The sequence below is a fragment of the Notolepis coatsorum genome (genome assembly GCF_963971535.1).
Source record: "Notolepis coatsorum genome assembly, chromosome: 7".
Lineage (NCBI taxonomy): Eukaryota > Metazoa > Chordata > Actinopteri > Aulopiformes > Paralepididae > Notolepis > Notolepis coatsorum.
Window position 1 is genome coordinate 122772756 of NC_140171.1, and position 19970 is coordinate 122792725.

General features: G+C 45.4%; 1 protein-coding gene across 4 annotated transcripts in view; it reads right to left on the reverse strand.

Annotated features, from left to right (window-relative positions):
• ccdc88aa (coiled-coil domain containing 88Aa) overlaps positions 1-19262 on the reverse strand; it is a 62680-nt gene extending 43418 nt beyond the window's left edge. For 3 of the 4 annotated variants that reach the window (XM_084319378.1, XM_084319376.1, XM_084319375.1), the window contains exons 1-8: positions 18854-19262; positions 18675-18766; positions 16345-16450; positions 12618-12687; positions 9863-9921; positions 7586-7669; positions 5367-5507; positions 4333-4511 (exon numbers count right to left, since the gene is read on the reverse strand). In XM_084319378.1, coding sequence (XP_084175504.1) covers positions 4333-4511; positions 5367-5507; positions 7586-7669; positions 9863-9921; positions 12618-12687; positions 16345-16450; positions 18675-18766; positions 18854-18916 — 794 coding nt within the window. In that variant the 5' untranslated portion in view covers positions 18917-19262. The remainder of the gene's footprint in view (positions 1-4332; positions 4512-5366; positions 5508-7585; positions 7670-9862; positions 9922-12617; positions 12688-16344; positions 16451-18674; positions 18767-18853) is intronic. The other variant, XM_084319377.1, reaches the window with a different exon arrangement.
• Positions 19263-19970: the final 708 nt, after the last annotated feature.

Consider the following 19970-nt stretch of genomic DNA (forward strand, 5'->3'; position numbering starts at 1 on the left):
TAGCTTCTGCAGGGCAGTATAGTTACTGCGGTTAGCTTCTGCAGGGCGGTGTAGTTACTGCGGTTAGCTTCTGCAGGGCAGTGTAGTTACTGCGGTTAGCTTCTGCAGGGCGGTGTACATCAGCATTGTTTTTCCGGTCAAGTGAGCCTTTACATTTAGGGTCTTCAGGTCTGTATTCTCGGCCAGTGACAGAGTAATGCTGGACGCTCTAAGCCGTGAGCAGACTTTAAACTGGCTTGGCTTAAACTGGGGTCTTGCTATCGTTAACCGTGTGGCGTGTTTCTGTTTTGTTTGATCGTATGTTTGACTTAAAGGAACAAGCCAACATTTTGGAAAATTAGCTTACCGTCTTCTCCAGAGAGAGACAAGAAGATAGATACCAGTTTCCTCTCTGTGCGTTCAGTAGAAAGCTATCTGGCTGCACGTTAGCCTAGCTTAGCACAATGAATGGAATCGTACAGTGCCGGTTAGCCTTCGGGAGAGGTGTTAGTTGGACAATGCCTAGGCTAACCGGCACTCATTGTGCTAAGCTAGGCTAACGTGCAGCCAGATAGCTTTCTACTGAACGCACAGAGAGGAAACTGGTATCCATCTTCTTGTCTCTCTCTGGAGAAGACAGTAAGCTAATTTCCCAAAAGGTTGGTGTGTTCCTTTAAGTGTTACGGATCCAAACAGGGAAGTTAAAGGAAGTATACATTTTTGGGGCAATATATGTTCTCACAAGGGTTCCCTGCCATTGCCCACACATGAGCGAAGGGGAAGCAAGCCATCTCCTGCACCGGGGAGCAGCTCTTTTTGACATCAAACAGTACGGTGAGGGAAACATAGACCTGGGTATTCTACCACCGGAGACCAGAGAGCAAAGGTGGCTTGGACACCAATTCCAGCGGAGAGACCTGCAGAGGAGGAAGAGAGGCAAGCGGGGAGGAATATGGAGGAAACTTCAGAGGCGCAAAACTAAACTCCCGCTCCCGACTATCCTCCTCGTGAACGTCGGATCATTGCAGAACAGGATCAATTAACTAAAACACAACATCGGATTCCTGAAAGAGTACAGGGAACGCGTGTATCATGTGTTTTACTGAGACATGGTTATCTGAGGATTTACAGAATGTCATCCTTCAGTTAAATGGATTCTCGGGCCAATGTGTGCAGACAGAGACTTGAACATGACACCGGTATAAAAATTAAAAAAAGGGGGAAGTCTGTTTCTATGTTAATGAACGCTGGTGCTCCTCTGTGCATGTTAAAGGAACACGCCAACATTATGGGAAATGCGTTTACTGTTTTCTCCAGAGTCAAACAAGAAGATAGATACCAATTTTCTCTCTGTGTTCAGTAAAGCTATCCAGCTGCAAGCTAGCCTAGCTTAGCACAAATTAATGGAAGCGGATATGGACCACTAGCCTAGCTTAAAACTCCGTGGGAGAGGTGTTTTTGGTCAACAGCTAGGCTAGCTGGTCCATATCCACTTCCATTAATTTGTGCTAAGCTAGGCTAGCTTGCAGCCGGATAGCTTTCTACTGAACGCACAGGAGGAAATGACTCTGGGGAAGACAGTAAGTGCATTTCCCATAATGTTCCTCTAAAGACAGAATTTGCACAGATGAGCTGGGGCTGTTGTCAATTTAAAGCTTTACCTACCCAGGGGAATTTGGGTAGGTGACTTTGACGACCATCAGCTAATACACCTAGGGCTTCTCAGACAGTCTACCAATGTATTGAGAGGCTAGAGACTGCCTCCTGTGGCACACCCAAGATCATCCTGGGGGATTCTAACACCTGGACTCTGTGCTGCCCACATATGAGCAGTATATCTCGTGTAACAAGAGGGGAGAAGCAGCTGGTTCTTGTGTAATGGCAACATTAATAATCAGGCCAACAGATCCCGACGGAAACCACCCGTAGGCACCAGACCATTTAGTTGATCAGCTGCTGAAGGAGAAACAGAGAATAGTCCAGTAAGGCAACACCAGAGGCCGCAGGCCCTGCACAGACTGGCGTGTTTTCATCCAAGGCCCATTAGAGACCAACCATCCTGTAGAGCTGAACGACTACCGACCTGTGGTCCTGACATCGGCCTTGAAGATACCAGTACTACCTCGCCTCCTCTTACAAGTAGGACCTGCCCTCCATTTGCTGCAGTTGGCCTACAGGCAAAACCACTCAGTGGAAGACGCGGTGATGACTAAAATTACACACCCGCCCGTTTGTGGATTTCTCCTCTACCTTTAACTGCATGCAGCCCCACATCCTCGGCACCACATCATCCACCTTTAACTGCATGCAGCGCCACATCCTCGGCACCACATCATCCACCTTTAACTGCATGCAGCGCCACATCCTCGGCACCACATCATCCACCTTTAACTGCATGCAGCCCCACATCCTCTGCACCACATCATCCACCTTTAACTGCATGCAGCCCCACACCCTCTGCACCACATCATCCACCTTTAACTGCATGCAGCCCCACATCCTCGGCACCACATCATCCACCTTTAACTGCATGCAGCGCCACATCCTCGGCACCACATCATCCACCTTTAACTGCATGCAGCGCCACATCCTCGGCACCACATCATCCACCTTTAACTGCATGCAGCCCCACATCCTCTGCACCACATCATCCACCTTTAACTGCATGCAGCCCCACACCCTCTGCACCACATCATCCACCTTTAACTGCATGCAGCCCCACATCCTCTGCACCACATCATCCACCTTTAACTGCATGCAGCCCCACATCCTCTGCACCACATCATCCACCTTTAACTGCATGCAGCCCCACACCCTCTGCACCACATCATCCACCTTTAACTGCATGCAGCCCCACATCCTCTGCACCACATCAACTGCAAGAGCTCCAGGTGGATCCCCACGTGATCCTCTGATCCCCACGTGACGTGACCCTCTGGACTTCCTCCTCAGTTTCTCAGGGTCAACCTCTCCTGTCATGCTCACATCCACCGGCACTCCTCCAGGGGACGGTGATTTCCCTAGTCCCGTTTTCACTATACACCAACAACCTGAGGGGCTCGGACAGCGTGAGCATGGCCGTGAAGGTTGCATCCGACACGGCACGGGTCGACACCTCCAGCAGCCCTGCCCATTTTGAGGAGGAGGCAGAGAAGCTGCGCCGGTGGTGCGAGGAGCACCTTCTCCAGATAGACGTTAGGAAGACAAAGGAGCTCCTCATAGGTTTCCAGAGGAAGGCTGACCCTGTCCCACAGTTGACACTCAACGGAGAGGGTTACAAGAACCGTAGCTACAAGTATGTTGGGACCATGATGGACAGTGACCTTCAACGACAACACAAACCATGTGCGAAAAAAGTGCCAGCAGCGGACCTACTGCCTATAGAGACTGAGGCATCTGGACATAGCCCCTCCCATCCTCCACAGCTTTTACATCTGGCTTGGTACGGGGGTCTCTCAGAGACCGACAAGGCCCAGCTGCAGAGAATGATCCCCTCGGGGGACCACGCTCTGTGGGGAGCAGTGCTCAATGCCACAGTGACTCTATGACCAGCCTCAGCACTCGCTTTCAGATCCTGCCCTCTGGTAGGAGATGTCCTGCCCCTGTGTCCAAAACAAACAGAGGCAGGGCCACTTTCATCCCCTCTGCCATTAGGCTCCTTCACAAACAGAACCCCCCGGGAACTGGACCCGTTGTGCTAACACCCGCATATGCACACACACACACACACACATACAGGCATAAGCTTACATGCACAAAAACGCACAGACACACAAACGTTCCCAGAATGAGTAGAGGGCTTTGCGTTTCTTTTTAAATATTTTCGGTTAGAATGATACCTCCTGTTTTTTTTCTTTCTGTGTAGCCTACTGTGTTTTACTGTGGCATTTTATTTTTACAGTGGCGTTATTGATTTATCATTGGCGTTATTGATTCATTGTAGAGGTCAACCGATTTGTAAAGGCTGATATAATAACGATAGTTTAGAGCAGGAAAAGGCCGATATCACAAATAAATAAAACAATAATTGGGCCTAATTCTGCATGTGACTAACATAAATTAGCCTGGCTGTAAAGAGGTCTTGTGTGGTTCCATTGAGCCCATTTTCATTCAGATCTTCTTGAAAATGGCCATGCTCTCAGATCTAGCATTACAGGCTGTAAGCTAGCAGGCCGGTACCTTTAGATCCCTCAAGATCTCTAGTTTAATATAGTACCAGTATCTTCTTGCTAGCTTCTTGCTGGTTCCTCTAATCCACTGTCTTGTCCGTCTGTAAGTATGCAAGGGATGAATCGAATTTCCCTCGTGGACAATAAAAGAACACCCGTCTATCTATGAGCATTCCGTACTCACAGCTCCTGACGGAGTCTCCTGATCTTGGCCTTGGAGTCGGCCAGTTCCACCGCTAGGTGCTGCTGGGTCCCCGCCTGCTGCTGCTGCATGCTGGGAAAGTAGCTGGACACACGGGGGAACAGCGGGCTGCAGGGCGAGCTCACCACGCCTTCCCGCTCCTGCATCAGCTCCGCTATCGTCTGCAGAACGGAAGGGACGGGGGAATGGACTAGGTTAGAGGTGGCAAGACGTGACTCGTTAAATGTATATGACCAATTTAACCTTCAACATCAATCAAGTTGCTCATCATAAAAGCCAGTGTGATGACACAGTGTGAGGAAGTGTTGAAACGACGTGTTCCTAGAGTACAAGGGCCAACTGGTAGTTTGGAGGGGAGCACTCCGATGGGTCAAATAGAGCTCCTGGCAATGCCCATTGATTCCCATAATGCATGGCTAGCCTCATTGCTAATCAATCTACTTGGGGAGCAATAGAAAGATAGCCAGCGCTCTCTGCCATCTCTTCAACTGCTCTTTCCGGGAGAACACCATCCCTACACTGTGTCAGCGTTCTGAGATGAGGCCTATCCCCAAGACCAAGACCATCCTGTAGAGCTGATTGATTAATAGATTGACATTTTTATAAATTTTTATTATTTTATTAATTATTAATGTCCGCCTTGTTTCAAACAGTTAAGCTTAGGCCCTCTTTCGAACTGGTTAAGGTTAGAGTTTGGAATCAGGGCTGGTGGTCTAAAATCTTCAATCAATCAATCAATCAAAGCGGGGAACATAGGACCCGGGGAACATAGACATGCTCCCCTGCTGACATTGGTCTTGGTATGTTAAGTGCCTGGAGAGACTAGTACCCCATTATTAATTAGTTTTTTTTTTTTACATTTGCAGAATGCCATTTTGATTAATTTGTAGATGTTTGATCGTGTAAATTGTCATTTTAATCTTGGTTTCACCATCACTTGTATGTGGATAATGTTTTGTCCCGAGGACTTAACTCTAAAAAGAGATCCTAGTAAAGTGACACAGGAAGCGGGTTACCTCCAGCTGGGCGTCTCTTTGGTCCAGCAGGCGTCTGAGGTGCAGGGCCATGTTCCTGGCCAGGGCCTCCAGCTCCTCAGGGTCCAGTCGGTTGGTCTCCAGCCACTGCAGCTCCAACACGCTGTCCTGACAGTGGGTGACCTGACACATGGACGAGAGAGGGGGAGAGAGAGAGAGAGAGAGAGAGAGAGAGAGAGAGAGAGAGAGAGAGAGAGAGAGAGACGAGGTCAGGACAGCAGAGGGCAGAGGAAGCCAGAACACTGCATCATTTTCACCTACCGGTATATGGTTTATTTATAAAGTAAAGACTGTGGCTTGGCCAACAAGTGAAAACCGACCTCACACAGAAGCATTCACTAAACGTCGCAGACGTGGATTCACCGTCTTCTCTTCCCAGTAAATCCTCAACACTAAAATCCCTGCTTTGTGCCACAATAAAAACACAGGTGTGACTTGGTGACTATCAGTGTGTGTGTCGTCTCATTAGGGTCGTCCACTAGTGGTGACGACAGCGACCCGTTGTCTCCTGAAGGGGAAATCCTAAAGAATTTCCAATAAACTTTGCATTTCAGTCAGCTTACAAGACATTCCATTGATCCACGTGATCATCATCTCTGCTGGAAGGGGATTATATTAAATGGGCCGTATTATTATTTACAAACATTTGCATGTTTTTATGGTCAAAGAAACGCCTACGGCTGTTACATCTGTACAGGCTGTGCTGCGGCACTTCAGGCTCCCGCTCTTTAAATGCAAATGAGCCGCTGCTCCCCTGTGCTGCGGCACTTCCTGGTTCTGATCAAGGAAACTATAAAAGAAGGAAGGGTCATCATGTCAGAATACCAGCATTCTATGTGCCGCTTGGTGCCAGACTTTGGTGCCAGTTCTATCAAAGCCTATGGGAGATGAATGGAGAAGCACACTAATAAAATATACAAGCTATCCGAGGAAGTATTCATAGTATTGTATATTAGTACACTGCACAGTATTGTATATTGTATGGTAACTACGTCTATTCTGCATCGAACATTGTACATATGTCTAAACTGAACACTGTGACCTCATTTTTTTACTTCTAATTTTACTATGTTATTTTATTTCATACTTATCTTGTCTTGCACAGTCTCTGGAGCGTAACAGTAAGAAGCATTTTGTATAAAAGTATTCTGTACTTCTGTATGACAAATATTAAAGAAACTTGAAACTTGAAATATCAACCAATATATCAAACATTAGCTAGTTAACAATGCGACAAATTGCAGATGATTCTGACATCCGAGGTAATAACCCGCTTAAATGACGGGTCATAGACGAGGAGATGGCTGATCCCATTCCACTAAATGTTGGCCGAACTGAAAGTTTCCACACTTGACACCAATGTGCGTTCACACGCTACACAGTGACCCTTCCTTCTTTCATTTATCCTTCCTTGGTTCAGATCAAACTGTAAAACTAGGAATTGCAGATACAAATTATGACTGAAGATACAGCACTTTTCAAAAACGGAGATACACAAGTGCTACGTGGTGACATAGACCTGTAACAGAGGAAAAGTCTAGACTACAAATTAGGTGTTTCAGACAGAGGGGGGTGGGGGGGGGGCAGGAAAATAATAACTTTGGCGTGGACTTGTGGGCTTTGTAACTCTGCACTATTTCACATGCAGCTCCAGCTATATAACACTCTAAAGGAAAGGGAAGCAATCCCACAAACATCCTGGAAGCGATGCCAATCACAAACTGATTTATGGGCCATGAGATTGCATTGTTTGCTGAGATTGTCTTGGGCATGTTCTGCACAGCTAACGTATGGGAAGCTCAATAATATCAAGTATGGATGTTTAGGAACCAGTACAAGTACAGTTCATTCAGTCAGAAAAGACATATTGTTAATGTCAGGAGTAATGTAATGTTTTTGAACCACTAGAATTAACAAAATTGTATTTCATTACTCGTTTGTGGACTAGCTAGCTGATATCCTTTACAACTACTGACAACTGACTGACTGATCAGGGCCAATCAGGGTAAATTAGTAGATAATGCAGCAAGCAGCAATCTTTTCAGGAACTAGATTGGCTATCAGAAGGATAGTTTCTCAAGGGAATTCAGTCATATTTCCACAATACTATAACATTTAGGGTAACTTTTACATTGACATGCCTGGTTTGCTCAGTACACACTCTCAAATCAGCACACAAACAAACGTGTGTCACCAGATACCTCCTTGATGTGCTCTGCTATGGAAGCTTTCGTGTCGTAGTCGAGCGTCTGGATCCTCTCGATGTACTCTTCTTTCTTCTCGCACTGAAAGCGAAGACGAAGATAGATTAGGATCTGTAGTAAATGAGCTGGTAGGGCCTCGGGACCCAGACGTCCTGCTGGAGGGGTGAGACAGTGTCTCCCCCCCCCCCCCCCCTTGAGCAAATACTTTGATATGCAAGTCGTCTCTTTTGGGGGGGGGGGGGGGGTTACAATTGTCCTTTAAACATTAACAGTCCACATTCCGCATGGGACACTTGATTGGTTGATTGATTGAATTGATTGAAAAGTTTATTAACAGATTGCAGAATGGGTACAGTACAGTACAGCTCAATACATACAATTGTTAAGGGGATGCAGACCAGTTACTGCTTACAGTAACATGGCTATTTTAGGAAAACTGAAGGGACACGTTTAGAAACCCTTTCACATAATGTGACAAGTATGTCCTGGACAAAACAAAATGAAGGGACTTCAACTCTAAATGTGTCTCTTCAAAGCAATATCTCACTTTTTAAGAGAACATGTCCACTGTTTAACTGACCTCCATTAGGAGTTCAAGAAGTGGTGAACCTTGAACATGAGTTACCCTGAGCATCTGCTGATACCAACAGACGTCTAGAGCTTTTCCTCCCAGCTCTCAATATCAACAATTGTAAAATAGACAAAACAACTGTGAAAAAGTGAGACCTTGGACATTGAGACAATGTGAGCCGATTAGAATTATTTTTATTTAAAACATTTTTTTTTTAAGATTCAAGGTTTCCTAAAACAAAGTTAATGTTTGTGACTACGGCTCCCCAGAGAAGCCAATACTCACGTTTGTGACTATATTCATTAAGACCCTTTTACTGTTTATCATCAATGTTGACATTTTGGCTCCGAAAGTCTCCGGGGACAGTCTGGATGAAACCAGGTCCGACGACCTGTCCATGCGTTCAGTCAATTATACATTTGCGGGCATATCCCTGAAGGGGCCCGAATCCTCAGTCCACCTTTTGACCACACCCCTAATCTGGTCAAACGGCCTACCAACTGCCTTTATACAACTTGGGGAAAAAAATTGTGGTCACTAGACGCCACACATGAGGTTTACTGAGAATCATGTGGACCTATATAAGAGGAAACAGAAGCTGTTTTTGAGAAATGTAAATGGTGCTCACTGCTCATATAGTTTTACATCTTACAAGCTAGGATATCACGAAGTAACAGTACATTTCAAATATCATCATGACCAGGCAAGCCCTTGAGGAGTAGTTCATGTTTTTAGTTTTATGAGCATCACCACAAGGCCAGATGACTCAGCACTTCAACAGGACTATCAATTATCTAAATTACACATTTAAAAGAATTCATCCCCAGATTCCACACAGCATGTTTGGTGAGGATCAGGAGGATCAGGTGAATAGGCTAGGGGGAGCGGGGGAATACACTTCTAAATGGCAGAAAATCCAACAGGGCGGGCCTCATAGGTCCTCATGGCAAATTTGTCGCGAGTAGACGCATCTCTAGATAATATCAGTTTCATAACTGTATGACTAATGGATTAGGAGATACACTCCTAAGCGCCTGATGGTGGCGCTCAAGAAAAGGCCACAGGGTCACACCAAAATCAAGAGGGTTCTTCCTCTAGGGGTCATGAATGTGCGGCACAAATTTGAAAAGATTAGAATGAACGCGATTGAGTCATTTGAGAGGATTCGTGTTTTGAGAGGATTTCAACTCAGGAGATAAATGTCTAGTTTGGATTAGGAAGCAGACTTATTATGTTGTTGAAAATAATAAGCTGCACATGTTCTGAAAAGTCAGTTGAGGAACTCAGAAACAAATTGTGTAGTAGTGTGTCTGAGGCTAGCCAAGAAGTGTTTGAGACGCTAAACCGAGGTCCTGACTGAATTCGGCCGCTAAAGAACCCAGGGCGCCTATCGCAAAGAGTAGGGGGTTCCCCGACATTCCTGGCCAAATTCACAATCAGGTCTCTGACATCAAGGCCACCTAATCATCCCTTCCCCCCTTGATATCAATCCGTCTCCTGAGCCGTTCAGCCATTGTGTAGTGTGATGTGTGCCGGGTGCCAGTGTATGGCAGTCATTGAGCCTGCGTAGCCCAAGGTTGGGTGCTACCAGTGGTGGTGAAGGAGGCCATTTCCACCCTACATTGTGGGGAGCGTTTTGAGTGTCTAGAAAAGCGCTATATAAATGTGAATGTTGTTTTAGATGTTAGGTGGCTGCTGCATACCTGGACAGCACAGCCCAACAGCAGTAGCAGCAACTTCTTCATTTCCTCCAGACTTTGCTCTGTTTGAGACAAAAACAAACAAGGATCACTTCTTAAAACAAGTCTGCAACGACTGAAGAACCGCTGGGATGAAGGAGAACAGTGTGCTGCTGGTGGGTGAATGTGGGTCGCCATTTGCCAAAACCTTACCATCAAAAGCAGCCATGGCGATCAGAATAATGGTAATTGAATTAAACCTTTGACCGCAGAAAGAGACAGTGAGGAAATCTCTCTTGAGGCTGTTTACATTTACATTTAGTCATTTAGCTGACGCTTTTATCCAAAGCGACTTACAATTTTTGTACGACAAGTCAGTAGGAAGGGTACAACTCTATCAGCTGAGTAACAATGTTCATCAAAGTGTTCAGACTTGAGTGCTACAGTGTTGAGTGTATGTTAGTACAGTATATTAAAAAGAGTGCATGACAGTAAGAAGGTTAGTAGTTTTTTTTTTTTTTTTTTTATGTGTTTCTAAGACCCCCAATGAGTAGGTAAACTCACACCATGAGGTGCTGGTATTGGCAGCAATAATCAAATAAGGATTACCACACACTCAATGTAGCTCCATTTGCCTGACATCAGACAGAATTGTCAACTCATTACACTCCCTTTCAATCACCGGTCTGACATTGCCTCCACTCTGATCGATTTACGTGGGGGAGGGGGATTCAATATTCCCTAACCAATCACCAGAGACCAACGTATCCTCCCCACGCAGCACTAACCAATCACCAGAGACCAACGTATCAGATCAAACTGTCAAACTAGGCGTGGCAGATCAAATATTAATTAAGATCCAGCAATTGCATATCCTATTTCTCACCTACAATGTTGTCAGAAACATATTTAACAGTTTATGTCGGAAAAAGAGGTTTACGAGCAAACTGCTGTGTTTTTCCTGCTCCCCGCGCTTAACAGCTTAAGGGCGGGCCTCATAGGTCCCCCCATGGCACTCATTGGATAACTGCCGTTTCATGTCATGATGCCAGACCGGAATCAAGTCATCGGTGGAGTGGGCGGATTCAATGGTCTGGTCCAGGCAAGCCCCATATAGATTATTTAATCACAGTTTCCACAGTGAGCTGCCTCCGTCAGGGTATCAGTGGAGGCAATTCTTTACATTTACATTTTGTGTTTGTGGAAACAGTGTGTGATTAGATCACGTGTATGGAGCTACACTGAGTGAGCAGTGTTTCTCCTTATTTGTTTCTAATGCCCCACTATTTTAGACATGAAAAGCAGCATGTGTCACTGGTCTACAGCAAGTCCACCAGTTAGGACAGCCTAAACCTGACCAATCTTTCGCCGTCGACTAAAGACACACTTCTTCAATCAATATTTGAATTATTTATATATTATACACTAACCTTCTTACTGTCCTCTACAGTCATGCACTCTTCTTAATATACTAACATACACTTGACACTGTAGCACTCAAGTTTGAACACTTTGATGAACATTGTTACTCAACTGATAAGAGTTGTGCCCTTCCTGCTGACTTGTCGTACAAAACGTGCAAGTCGCTTTGGATAAAAGAGTCAGCTAAATGACAAAATGTAAATGTACATTTATACACATAACCTCAAAAATTAAGTCTCAGGGCGGCATTCGATGTGAAAATCAATAGTACATGTTCTGAGCCTCAGCTTACATACTATATATTCAACCATGTACTGACACAGCACAGCCAATCTTTTTATTCTACATAGAGGTCAAACAGTGCCCTGAGTTTCCTTCATGGAAATGGAATGTTGATGTCACACTCCTATGCAGGGCCGTCTCTACACCTGTACGTCACAACCTGCTAAACACCTCTGCCTCTACACCTGTACGTCACGGCCTGTTAAAACAACTCTGCCCGGAGAGAGCAACGATTTGTACCAAATCCAGACATATGCAACCAAATTAGTTTGAAAGAAAATGCGACTTTGAATTAGGTGTATACAGAGTATCACAAATAACCACAAATGAGACTTGTCTGAACATTTATGAGTTATGCAGTGATGTAATTATCAGAAAGGTAATCAGACTATCGTTCTATGTCTTTTCCTGCGTAAGGAAACCACACCTTTATGACTTTCAACTCATTTCCGGTTCTTATTTATAAAACAGACTAAATAATATGGGGGGAACAATAATGTAATATTACTTATTCAATATGTTAAGGGAAAATAATATGAGTAAAAGGTAGCACTGGTTAGTTTACTTCCTCTTTGGGCAGAGATGTTTGACACAGTGGAACATCACCCAACTCTCTGCATAGGAGTGTGTTGATGTGTATGGTAATGTCTATTCTATGCATTCTACTTCTATGGTTTCCTTAAAGGAACACGCCAACATTTTGGGAAATTAGCTTATAGTCTTCTCCAGAGAGAGAGACAAGAAGATAGATACCAGTTTCCCCTCTGTGTGTTCAGTAGAAAGCTATCTGGCTGCATGTTAGCCTAGCTTAGCACAATGAATGAAAGCGGACATGTACAGGTAGCCTATGCATTGTCCAACTAACACCTCTCCCGAAGGCTACTTGTACATGTCCGCTTCCATTCATTGTGCTAAGCTAGGCTAACGTGCAGCCAGATAGCTTTCTACTGAACACACAGAGAGGAAACTGGTATCTATCTTCTTGTCTCTCTCTGGAGAAGGCGGTAAGCTAATTTCCCAAAATGTTGGCATGTTCCTTTAAAAGAAAGAAAAGAAAAAAAGACCAGCAGCGTACCACAATAAGGAGTCCTTCCGAGCACCGACACGCTGGGCAGAGGCGTCATGACCAACTGCCTCAGATGATCCTGCAAAAAGGACAAATGAGAGAGGGATGAGAAAGAAACAGGTAGAAGAAAAAGGCAAGATGGAAGCATTTCCAGAGTGAGACAAAGATGGCACAAGAAAACTCTTCTTGGGGTGCAGCCAGCGTGAACCTGAATGGGAGGGAGGATGTATGTATAGCGCACAGTGACTGCCTGAATAAAACGCGGAGCCATGGCCAACAGAATGAAAAGTGATCTGAATGGCTAAAGCGCAGGGGCAGTTTCCCTGGTGCAGCGGTGACACTCTCCAGCTCGCCACCGTTTGTGTGTTTGTGTATGGTGTGTATGGTGTGTATGGTGTGTATGGTGTGTATGGTGTGTATGTGTGCATGTGCGTGTGTGTGTGTGTAGAGTAATAATGATTCTTAATTGCTCCTCATGAGAAATAGAGACCCTCTTTATGTTCAGGAAACTATTACTAATTCCCAAGTGTGACGAAAGGCGCAATTGACAAGGGCCATTTAGCTTCAGAAGCAGCCTCCACAGACGGTCACATTTTCCAGTGTCTGCCACCCTATTACCAGCAGGGAACGTTTTGGCGTTCTGGACCGGCGCCCACGTCACCTCCTCCTCTACTCTCCTTCTCTAAGCTTCACACTGAGTATATGTGAGTGTAGCTCGCTTTAGGGTGAGTCTATGGACTTTTGGTGTGTTACCTAGAGAAACTTAGATAAGACGTCTTTGTTTTATGGAGGACACCATACAGGATCCCAACACGGGATATATGACGTCTCGTCGTTTTCTTTCCAAAAATGAGCTTTTCACATGAACCCCCCCACCTATCGGTCATAAACTAAACTAAATTGCTAGCATAGCCAGTGTAGCCATCTCATACATCATAAGAGAAAAGGGCTAGCCGACGTCTCCCGCACGGACAGTATTAAAGGGCTAGCCGACGTCTCCCGCACGGACAGTATTAAAGGGCTAGCCGACGTCTCCCGCACGGACGGTATTAAAGGGCTAGCCGACGTCTCCCACACGGACGGTATTAAAGGGCTAGCCGACGTCTCCCGCACGGACGGTATTAAAGGGCTAGCCGACGTCTCCCACACGGACAGTATTAAAGGGCTAGCCGACGTCTCCCACACGGACGGTATTAAAGGGCTAGCCGACGTCTCCCACACGGACAGTATTAAAGGGCTAGCCGACGTCTCCCGCACGGACGGTATTAAAGGGCTAGCCGACGTCTCCCACACGGACAGTATTAAAGGGCTAGCCGACGTCTCCCGCACGGACAGTATTAAAGGGCTAGCCGACGTCTCCCACACGGACAGTATTAAAGGGCTAGCCGACGTCTCCCGCACGGACAGTATTAAAGGGCTAGCCGACGTCTCCCGCACGGACAGTATTAAAGGGCTAGCCGACGTCTCCCGCACGGACAGTATTAAAGGGCTAGCCGACGTCTCCCGCACGGACAGTATTAAAGGGCTAGCCGACGTCTCCCACACGGACAGTATTAAAGGCGTGGAACTCTCGTCTCTCTCCGTCCTGTCCCCAGGCAGCTTAGATAACCACTGCACTTTGTATCAGTCCTTAGGATGGTGCTCTCTGTACCAAAGAAGACAATCACACATGTTGATTTTTTATCCTTAAAGTCATTGCTAGGTAAGCTGCCCTTATATATCTCCAGACTTCTGTCCTTTTATACTTGCTTTTTTAATACCAGACGAGCAGCAAATGGGATGCTTTTAAATGTTCCTTTGATGCAGTCCGAGCTTGGTAAAGCTGCATTCTCCCACTATGCTCCCTTTTTATGGAATACGCTGCAAGTCAAACTTTGTCTAGAGGCACTTCCTACTGTGAATGCTTTTAAAGGTATGCTACGATTAGCCCTTTATGAAACATGTAAATGTTTTACCTGATGCTATTGCTGATCTGATTATGCTCCTTGCCACTGCACAAATGGCCTTCTGTATTTATATTTGAATTGTATGTTTTTTGTTTAATGCCCTGTTTTATGTTGAAACTTGTTGTGTGCCGTGTTGCTCAGGACTCCCTGGAAGAAGAGATCTTGTATCTCAATGGGACATTCCTGGATAAATAAAGGATAAATAAAAAATAAAAAAAATAACTGTGATGAGAGTGAGCCGTATCCCACCATCTGCAGTGAAGAACAGATGAAAGGAATGGGTCTGTTGTCGTCTTATAACGCGTCATTATAACGCCATCTGACCCAATTAATCTCTACTTCTCAGAAGCACATACAGTAGAAGCTATTGATTGCTCTAAATAATCTCTACATACAGATATGGGGGGGTTAGATGTGAAGCACATCTATATACCTAGTGACGTCGCTAACTATTAGTAACTCACTCGTGGTTGGCCACTCTTCCCCTAGTGGCAGCTCACAGGACATACACTTCTATCTATACGCATCTATGACACCGCGTGTCCTTGTTCCCTTTTGATAGCAAAAAGCTTCCACTTCATCCTTAATCTGCTCTGTCGAGATCTCCATTCTCTTATCCTCAACCCGAATTAACCACTGCTTAGTGAACTTTGTGGAAAAGAGCGTAATTACTAAACAATGCCGTTGGGAGAGGAGGAAGATACGAGAGATAAGAGAAAAAAAACATGTTGAAAAGCAGTGGCATCTGCCGGGGGAATCTCCTGATCTCAAATGGGTCACACTAAAAGCTCTGCAGTCCTGGCCAGGCCCGACCCGGGTCTGATTGCACAGATGTTTACGTGACAGATATGTAGGGCATGTGTCTTAAGAAGAGCCAGATCATCAGCGGCCCAGCGGTGGCGGGACAGATGTGCCGTAGCGTAGTGGACTATGTATCCGACAGTGCGACAGTGGCTCTGGAGGTAGAGCAGTCGTCTGGCAATCCGGAGGTTCCCGGTTCGATTCCCGCTCCTCTCGGGCAGCGTGTCGATGTGTCCTTGAGCAAGACACTTAACCCCTAATTGCTCCCGATGAGCAGGTTGGCACCTTGCATGGTTGCCTCCGCCGTCAGTGAGTGAATGTGTGAGTGAATGGGTAAAATGTGAGTAACAAATTGTAAAGCGCTTTGGATAAAAGCGCTCTATAAATAAGCAGCCATATGCCATAATGGGTGTGTGTGTGTGCGTCATGTGTTTGTGTAGGTGCCCCGTACGAGTGCATAATGTGTGCACAAGTGTTCAATGTTAAAGTTGAAGCTTGATTCCAAGTCAAATGTTCCAGTACCATTCATGTGATGGTATAAAGTTAGAGCGAGGAGAGTGAGACAGAGAGAGATCCCATAGCTAGTTGATTTTTATGCTTGTTTTCCAAGCTGAATGAGATATTTTCTGAAAGCACATCTCTAGTAAGCACTAGATTTAAAGAGGTCCTTCTGTGTGATCACATGTGGGAAATTTTGGCAATTAAAACAACTAATACTTTAGTCGACTATTACCACTATCTATGACTAATTCTTTAGTCGAGAACAGCCCTAATTTATAATAAACTTTATTTGTATAGCACGTTTCATACAGAAACTGCAGCTCAAAGTGCTTCACAACAGAAAAAAGACAGCCATAGAATGAGCACATAAAGTGCAGACATATAAAATCACAGTTTTCCACATTAGGATCTAACATCCCAACAGGCCACCTTGTTTATATTATGGTTTATAATAGAAAAGCTGAGAGATGGGAAAATTCCCAACTCACCAGGTAATAGGTCTTGATTTGCTGGACCAGAAGGTTCAGGTTCTGGATGCTCTGACCTGGGTCGCTGCTGACCTTGTTCACATCCTTCAGTGTGGCTGTGGTATTTCTGAAAATAGAATTGGGGGGGGGGGGGGGGGGGGGGCAAAGCATATTACTCCATATCTGCATTCAAGTCAAGCGAACAAAGAGTTTGTCAAAAGAACAGGGTGCAACGAGGCTGCAGGACATCTGCTAAAAAGGCTCGGCTTCACAATTCCTACGAAATAAAGAAAATCTATCTTTTCATGTCTAACTTTAGCCTGCATGAATGACATCATCACTTTGGGCCGACGACTGGTCTGCATGTTCTCAGCCAAAAAATAAAGGGGAGGGGGGGTTAGCAAGAGCCTCATAGGCTGAAAGAAAGAGTTGGGGGGGGGGGGGGGGGTCAATTGAATCCATTAATGCCTGTTTTTTAATAAATGAAAGTGTCATGTCAGGTCAAATGCTTGAATGTAAGTGTCACATAGCTAACATTTTTATGCAAATCTCCCACAGCCCCTCTCAATGCATGATGCTGGTGATGATGATGATGGTGTGGACTATATATGAACCTGAGGTGAGGGATCTAAAGCAAGTCTATTGAGTTAGAGAATACAAAAAGTCCAACGCTGATCCTAGATCAGTCAATGAATCTGCTGTTGTCAAGCTTGGACATGGCATGTTTGGGACAACCCCGCTCAGTCTGGCTGGAGAGAGAGAGAGAGAGGGAGTGAGAGATGGGAGAGAAGAGAGAGAGATGGAGACCAAAGAGTGATGGAGAGAGAGGGAGACGAGAGAGAGATGTGGAGAAAGAGAGAGAGACCTAGTTGGCAGCTGACCTATATCTATGAGTTATCAGTGTTGTGTCTCCCTCTCAGCAATGCCCATCCTCTACCTCTCTCCCTCTCTCTGCTATTTCTCTACCTCCCCAGCCATCTGTGTCCCACTGCTGCTAACAGCAGCAACAAGACTCTAATCCCTGAGGGTCTCCCAATCCTGGAGATTATCTCCCCCCCCCCCCGCCCCCGTCAACCCAGTATTGTTTCCCCCCCCCCCTCAGAGCTGTTTATTGTGAGCCTGTGGGTGGGGGGTGGCGAGGGTGTTAAGAATACTGTTGGTAGCCTTGGCCTGGCACCATTATCCTCAAGAACATTAGATCATCACTGCCTCTTCTAATGGGCTCTCGAACACGGATATTATCAATGCAGTTAACATGATTCCTTCAGTAGCTGGGGTGTAGGCTTTCCCCAAGTAACTACTACATTTGACAATCAGTGACCTGCTGGATGTCACAGCCATCCTCACGTGCCAACCACTCTTTGTCGTATTGAAGACTGCCAGAAGACCATCAGTTAGTGTTCATCAGGGGTGGTGATAATTCCTTCTGAACATAAGGCACCCAAATCCTAATCTCTTAAGTAGCGTCTTGACCATGTCCATGATGTCTGTCAGGGCTCATCAGTACCAGACAGAGTTACTTTACCAAACTCTAGTTCTTGCCTGTTTATTTATGTTTGGCCAAGTGGCTGTCAATCAAAAAGGTAGACTATAGCAAAACAGAGTTTGTGTGTGCAGCCTTTATGCGGGCTAACCCTAGCTTTTAAAGGGCAACTCTAACCTGGAACTTATGATGAGGAAGTTTGACCTAACGACGAGACGACTACAAAGATCCCCTTTATAACTGCAGTGTGACAAAGCCAGCACTGTTGTTCACAAGTGAGGCTTGACTGGTTAAAATGTAACAGCAGGCTGGGTAGTGTATCAGTGCAGCTGTCTTCCATGAAGATACATGGAAGACACTTAATTCTAAAGGTAATGCACAACGCATGTTAAATTTCTTGAGTGGCTGCAGCTGACCCAGCAGAATTCACACTAAATATAGTAGCCTAGCACTGTCAAAGTGCAACCCATTGTCAAAGGCTGCCCATTATTATTAGCAGAACTAACATGTCAAATGGATGGTTAGTTTGTTATTAACTAAGTAGCCTATCACAGTAATTGATGACACCCGAGTGACAAGCCAAATATGGTAGGTATAACGAATTGACCACAGAGTGAAAATGTGCCCCTTTCGTGACTGTGATGCACGCCAACAAACAAGGTTTGGCCATGTTGGCGTGCATCACAGTCACGAAAGGGGCTAAATGAAAATTAGCACCAGGGAATAATATGCATAATCTGGACACTGCTAACAAACTTGATTGGGTATAAACGGCTGGACCAGCCGATGCCAAGTGCAGTAGGACCGACCGAACCAGCTAACGTTACTGCCAGCAACTGCCAATTGAGCCATATTCAAAATAACTTACATTTGGGTCATGATCTCATTCAGAAAGACCCCATCCAGTAATTCTGAGAAGTCCAACTGCATGCCCGCATCATTTGGACCGAATGTCTTCACCTAATAAGAAATAAATTACACAATAAGTTTGTTTGTGTGAAAATGAACGATGTTGTGGATGCGAAATCAATGATCTGCATTCCTTACCCAGGTGACAAGTGGACTCAGCATAAATCGCTCCAGACTGTGTAGAAAAACTCCACTTGCCATCTTTGAACGATGACGTTGATTATCCTCAAAACGTATCACCTCTCTATGGATCAAAAACACTGATATTGATCGACACGGTCCATTACATCCCTTATGAATGACACACACGTCCTGTGAGAGGGACCCTATCCAGCATTAGGTCGGCGGGGGGATCCCATCCCGTCAAATTTTCAAAACTATTTGAGAATTCGAGTAACAACCCTTCCTGCTGCTGCGACAGTGTGTTGTGAGTCAAACTAAAGCATCAACATAATATTATGATTTAAAAAATGTTTCGTTAGATGGTTACTAGGCTATAATGCTATGCCCTTGTTCCAAAAGAACTCCGTCCGCATTTCCCCCGCAACATTACACACACACACACACACACACACACACACACACACACACACACACACACACACACACACACACACACACACACACACACACACACACACACACACACTCTCTATCGTTCTGCTGCAAAGGCATCTGTCAGGTAGGCACTCCCCCCATCTCCCCCAACTCCCCCCTTACCACGCTCTCTCGCCCCCTCTTTTTCTTATACTCTTGCGCCCACCCCACTCTCCCCACACACACACGTACGTTCTTGTTATACCCCCATGGTATTAAATACAATTAAAATTCAAATGAATACAATTTATAAATTAATAAAACAAACTTGTCATAAATATAAGTCTATAAGGGAAAAGGGGGAAATTAAATGAACAATTGTCCTGATTGACAAATTGTATAATGTTGCACTCAGTCTTGACTTAAATCTCTTTTTTTGGCCCACTTTTGCAATAATATGCAGCTGCAGAGCCGCAGAGCCAGCGGCGCTCTCAGGGCCGCGCTGACGGCCGCGCTGTGATGGCCGCTCAGCAGCACCGATCAGCAGCGCCACCCACCCAATGGCCATACCTGTCAACCAGTGATGCGTTGCTCATGGGAAGAGGTTGCACTCCGTCGTCAGGTGTTACATTCCATTCGTAGAGGCAATTAGGCACTGTTTTTAGTCTGTCCTTATGTGAGGGAACATTTATGCACATGAGCACACTTGCCTGCAGGG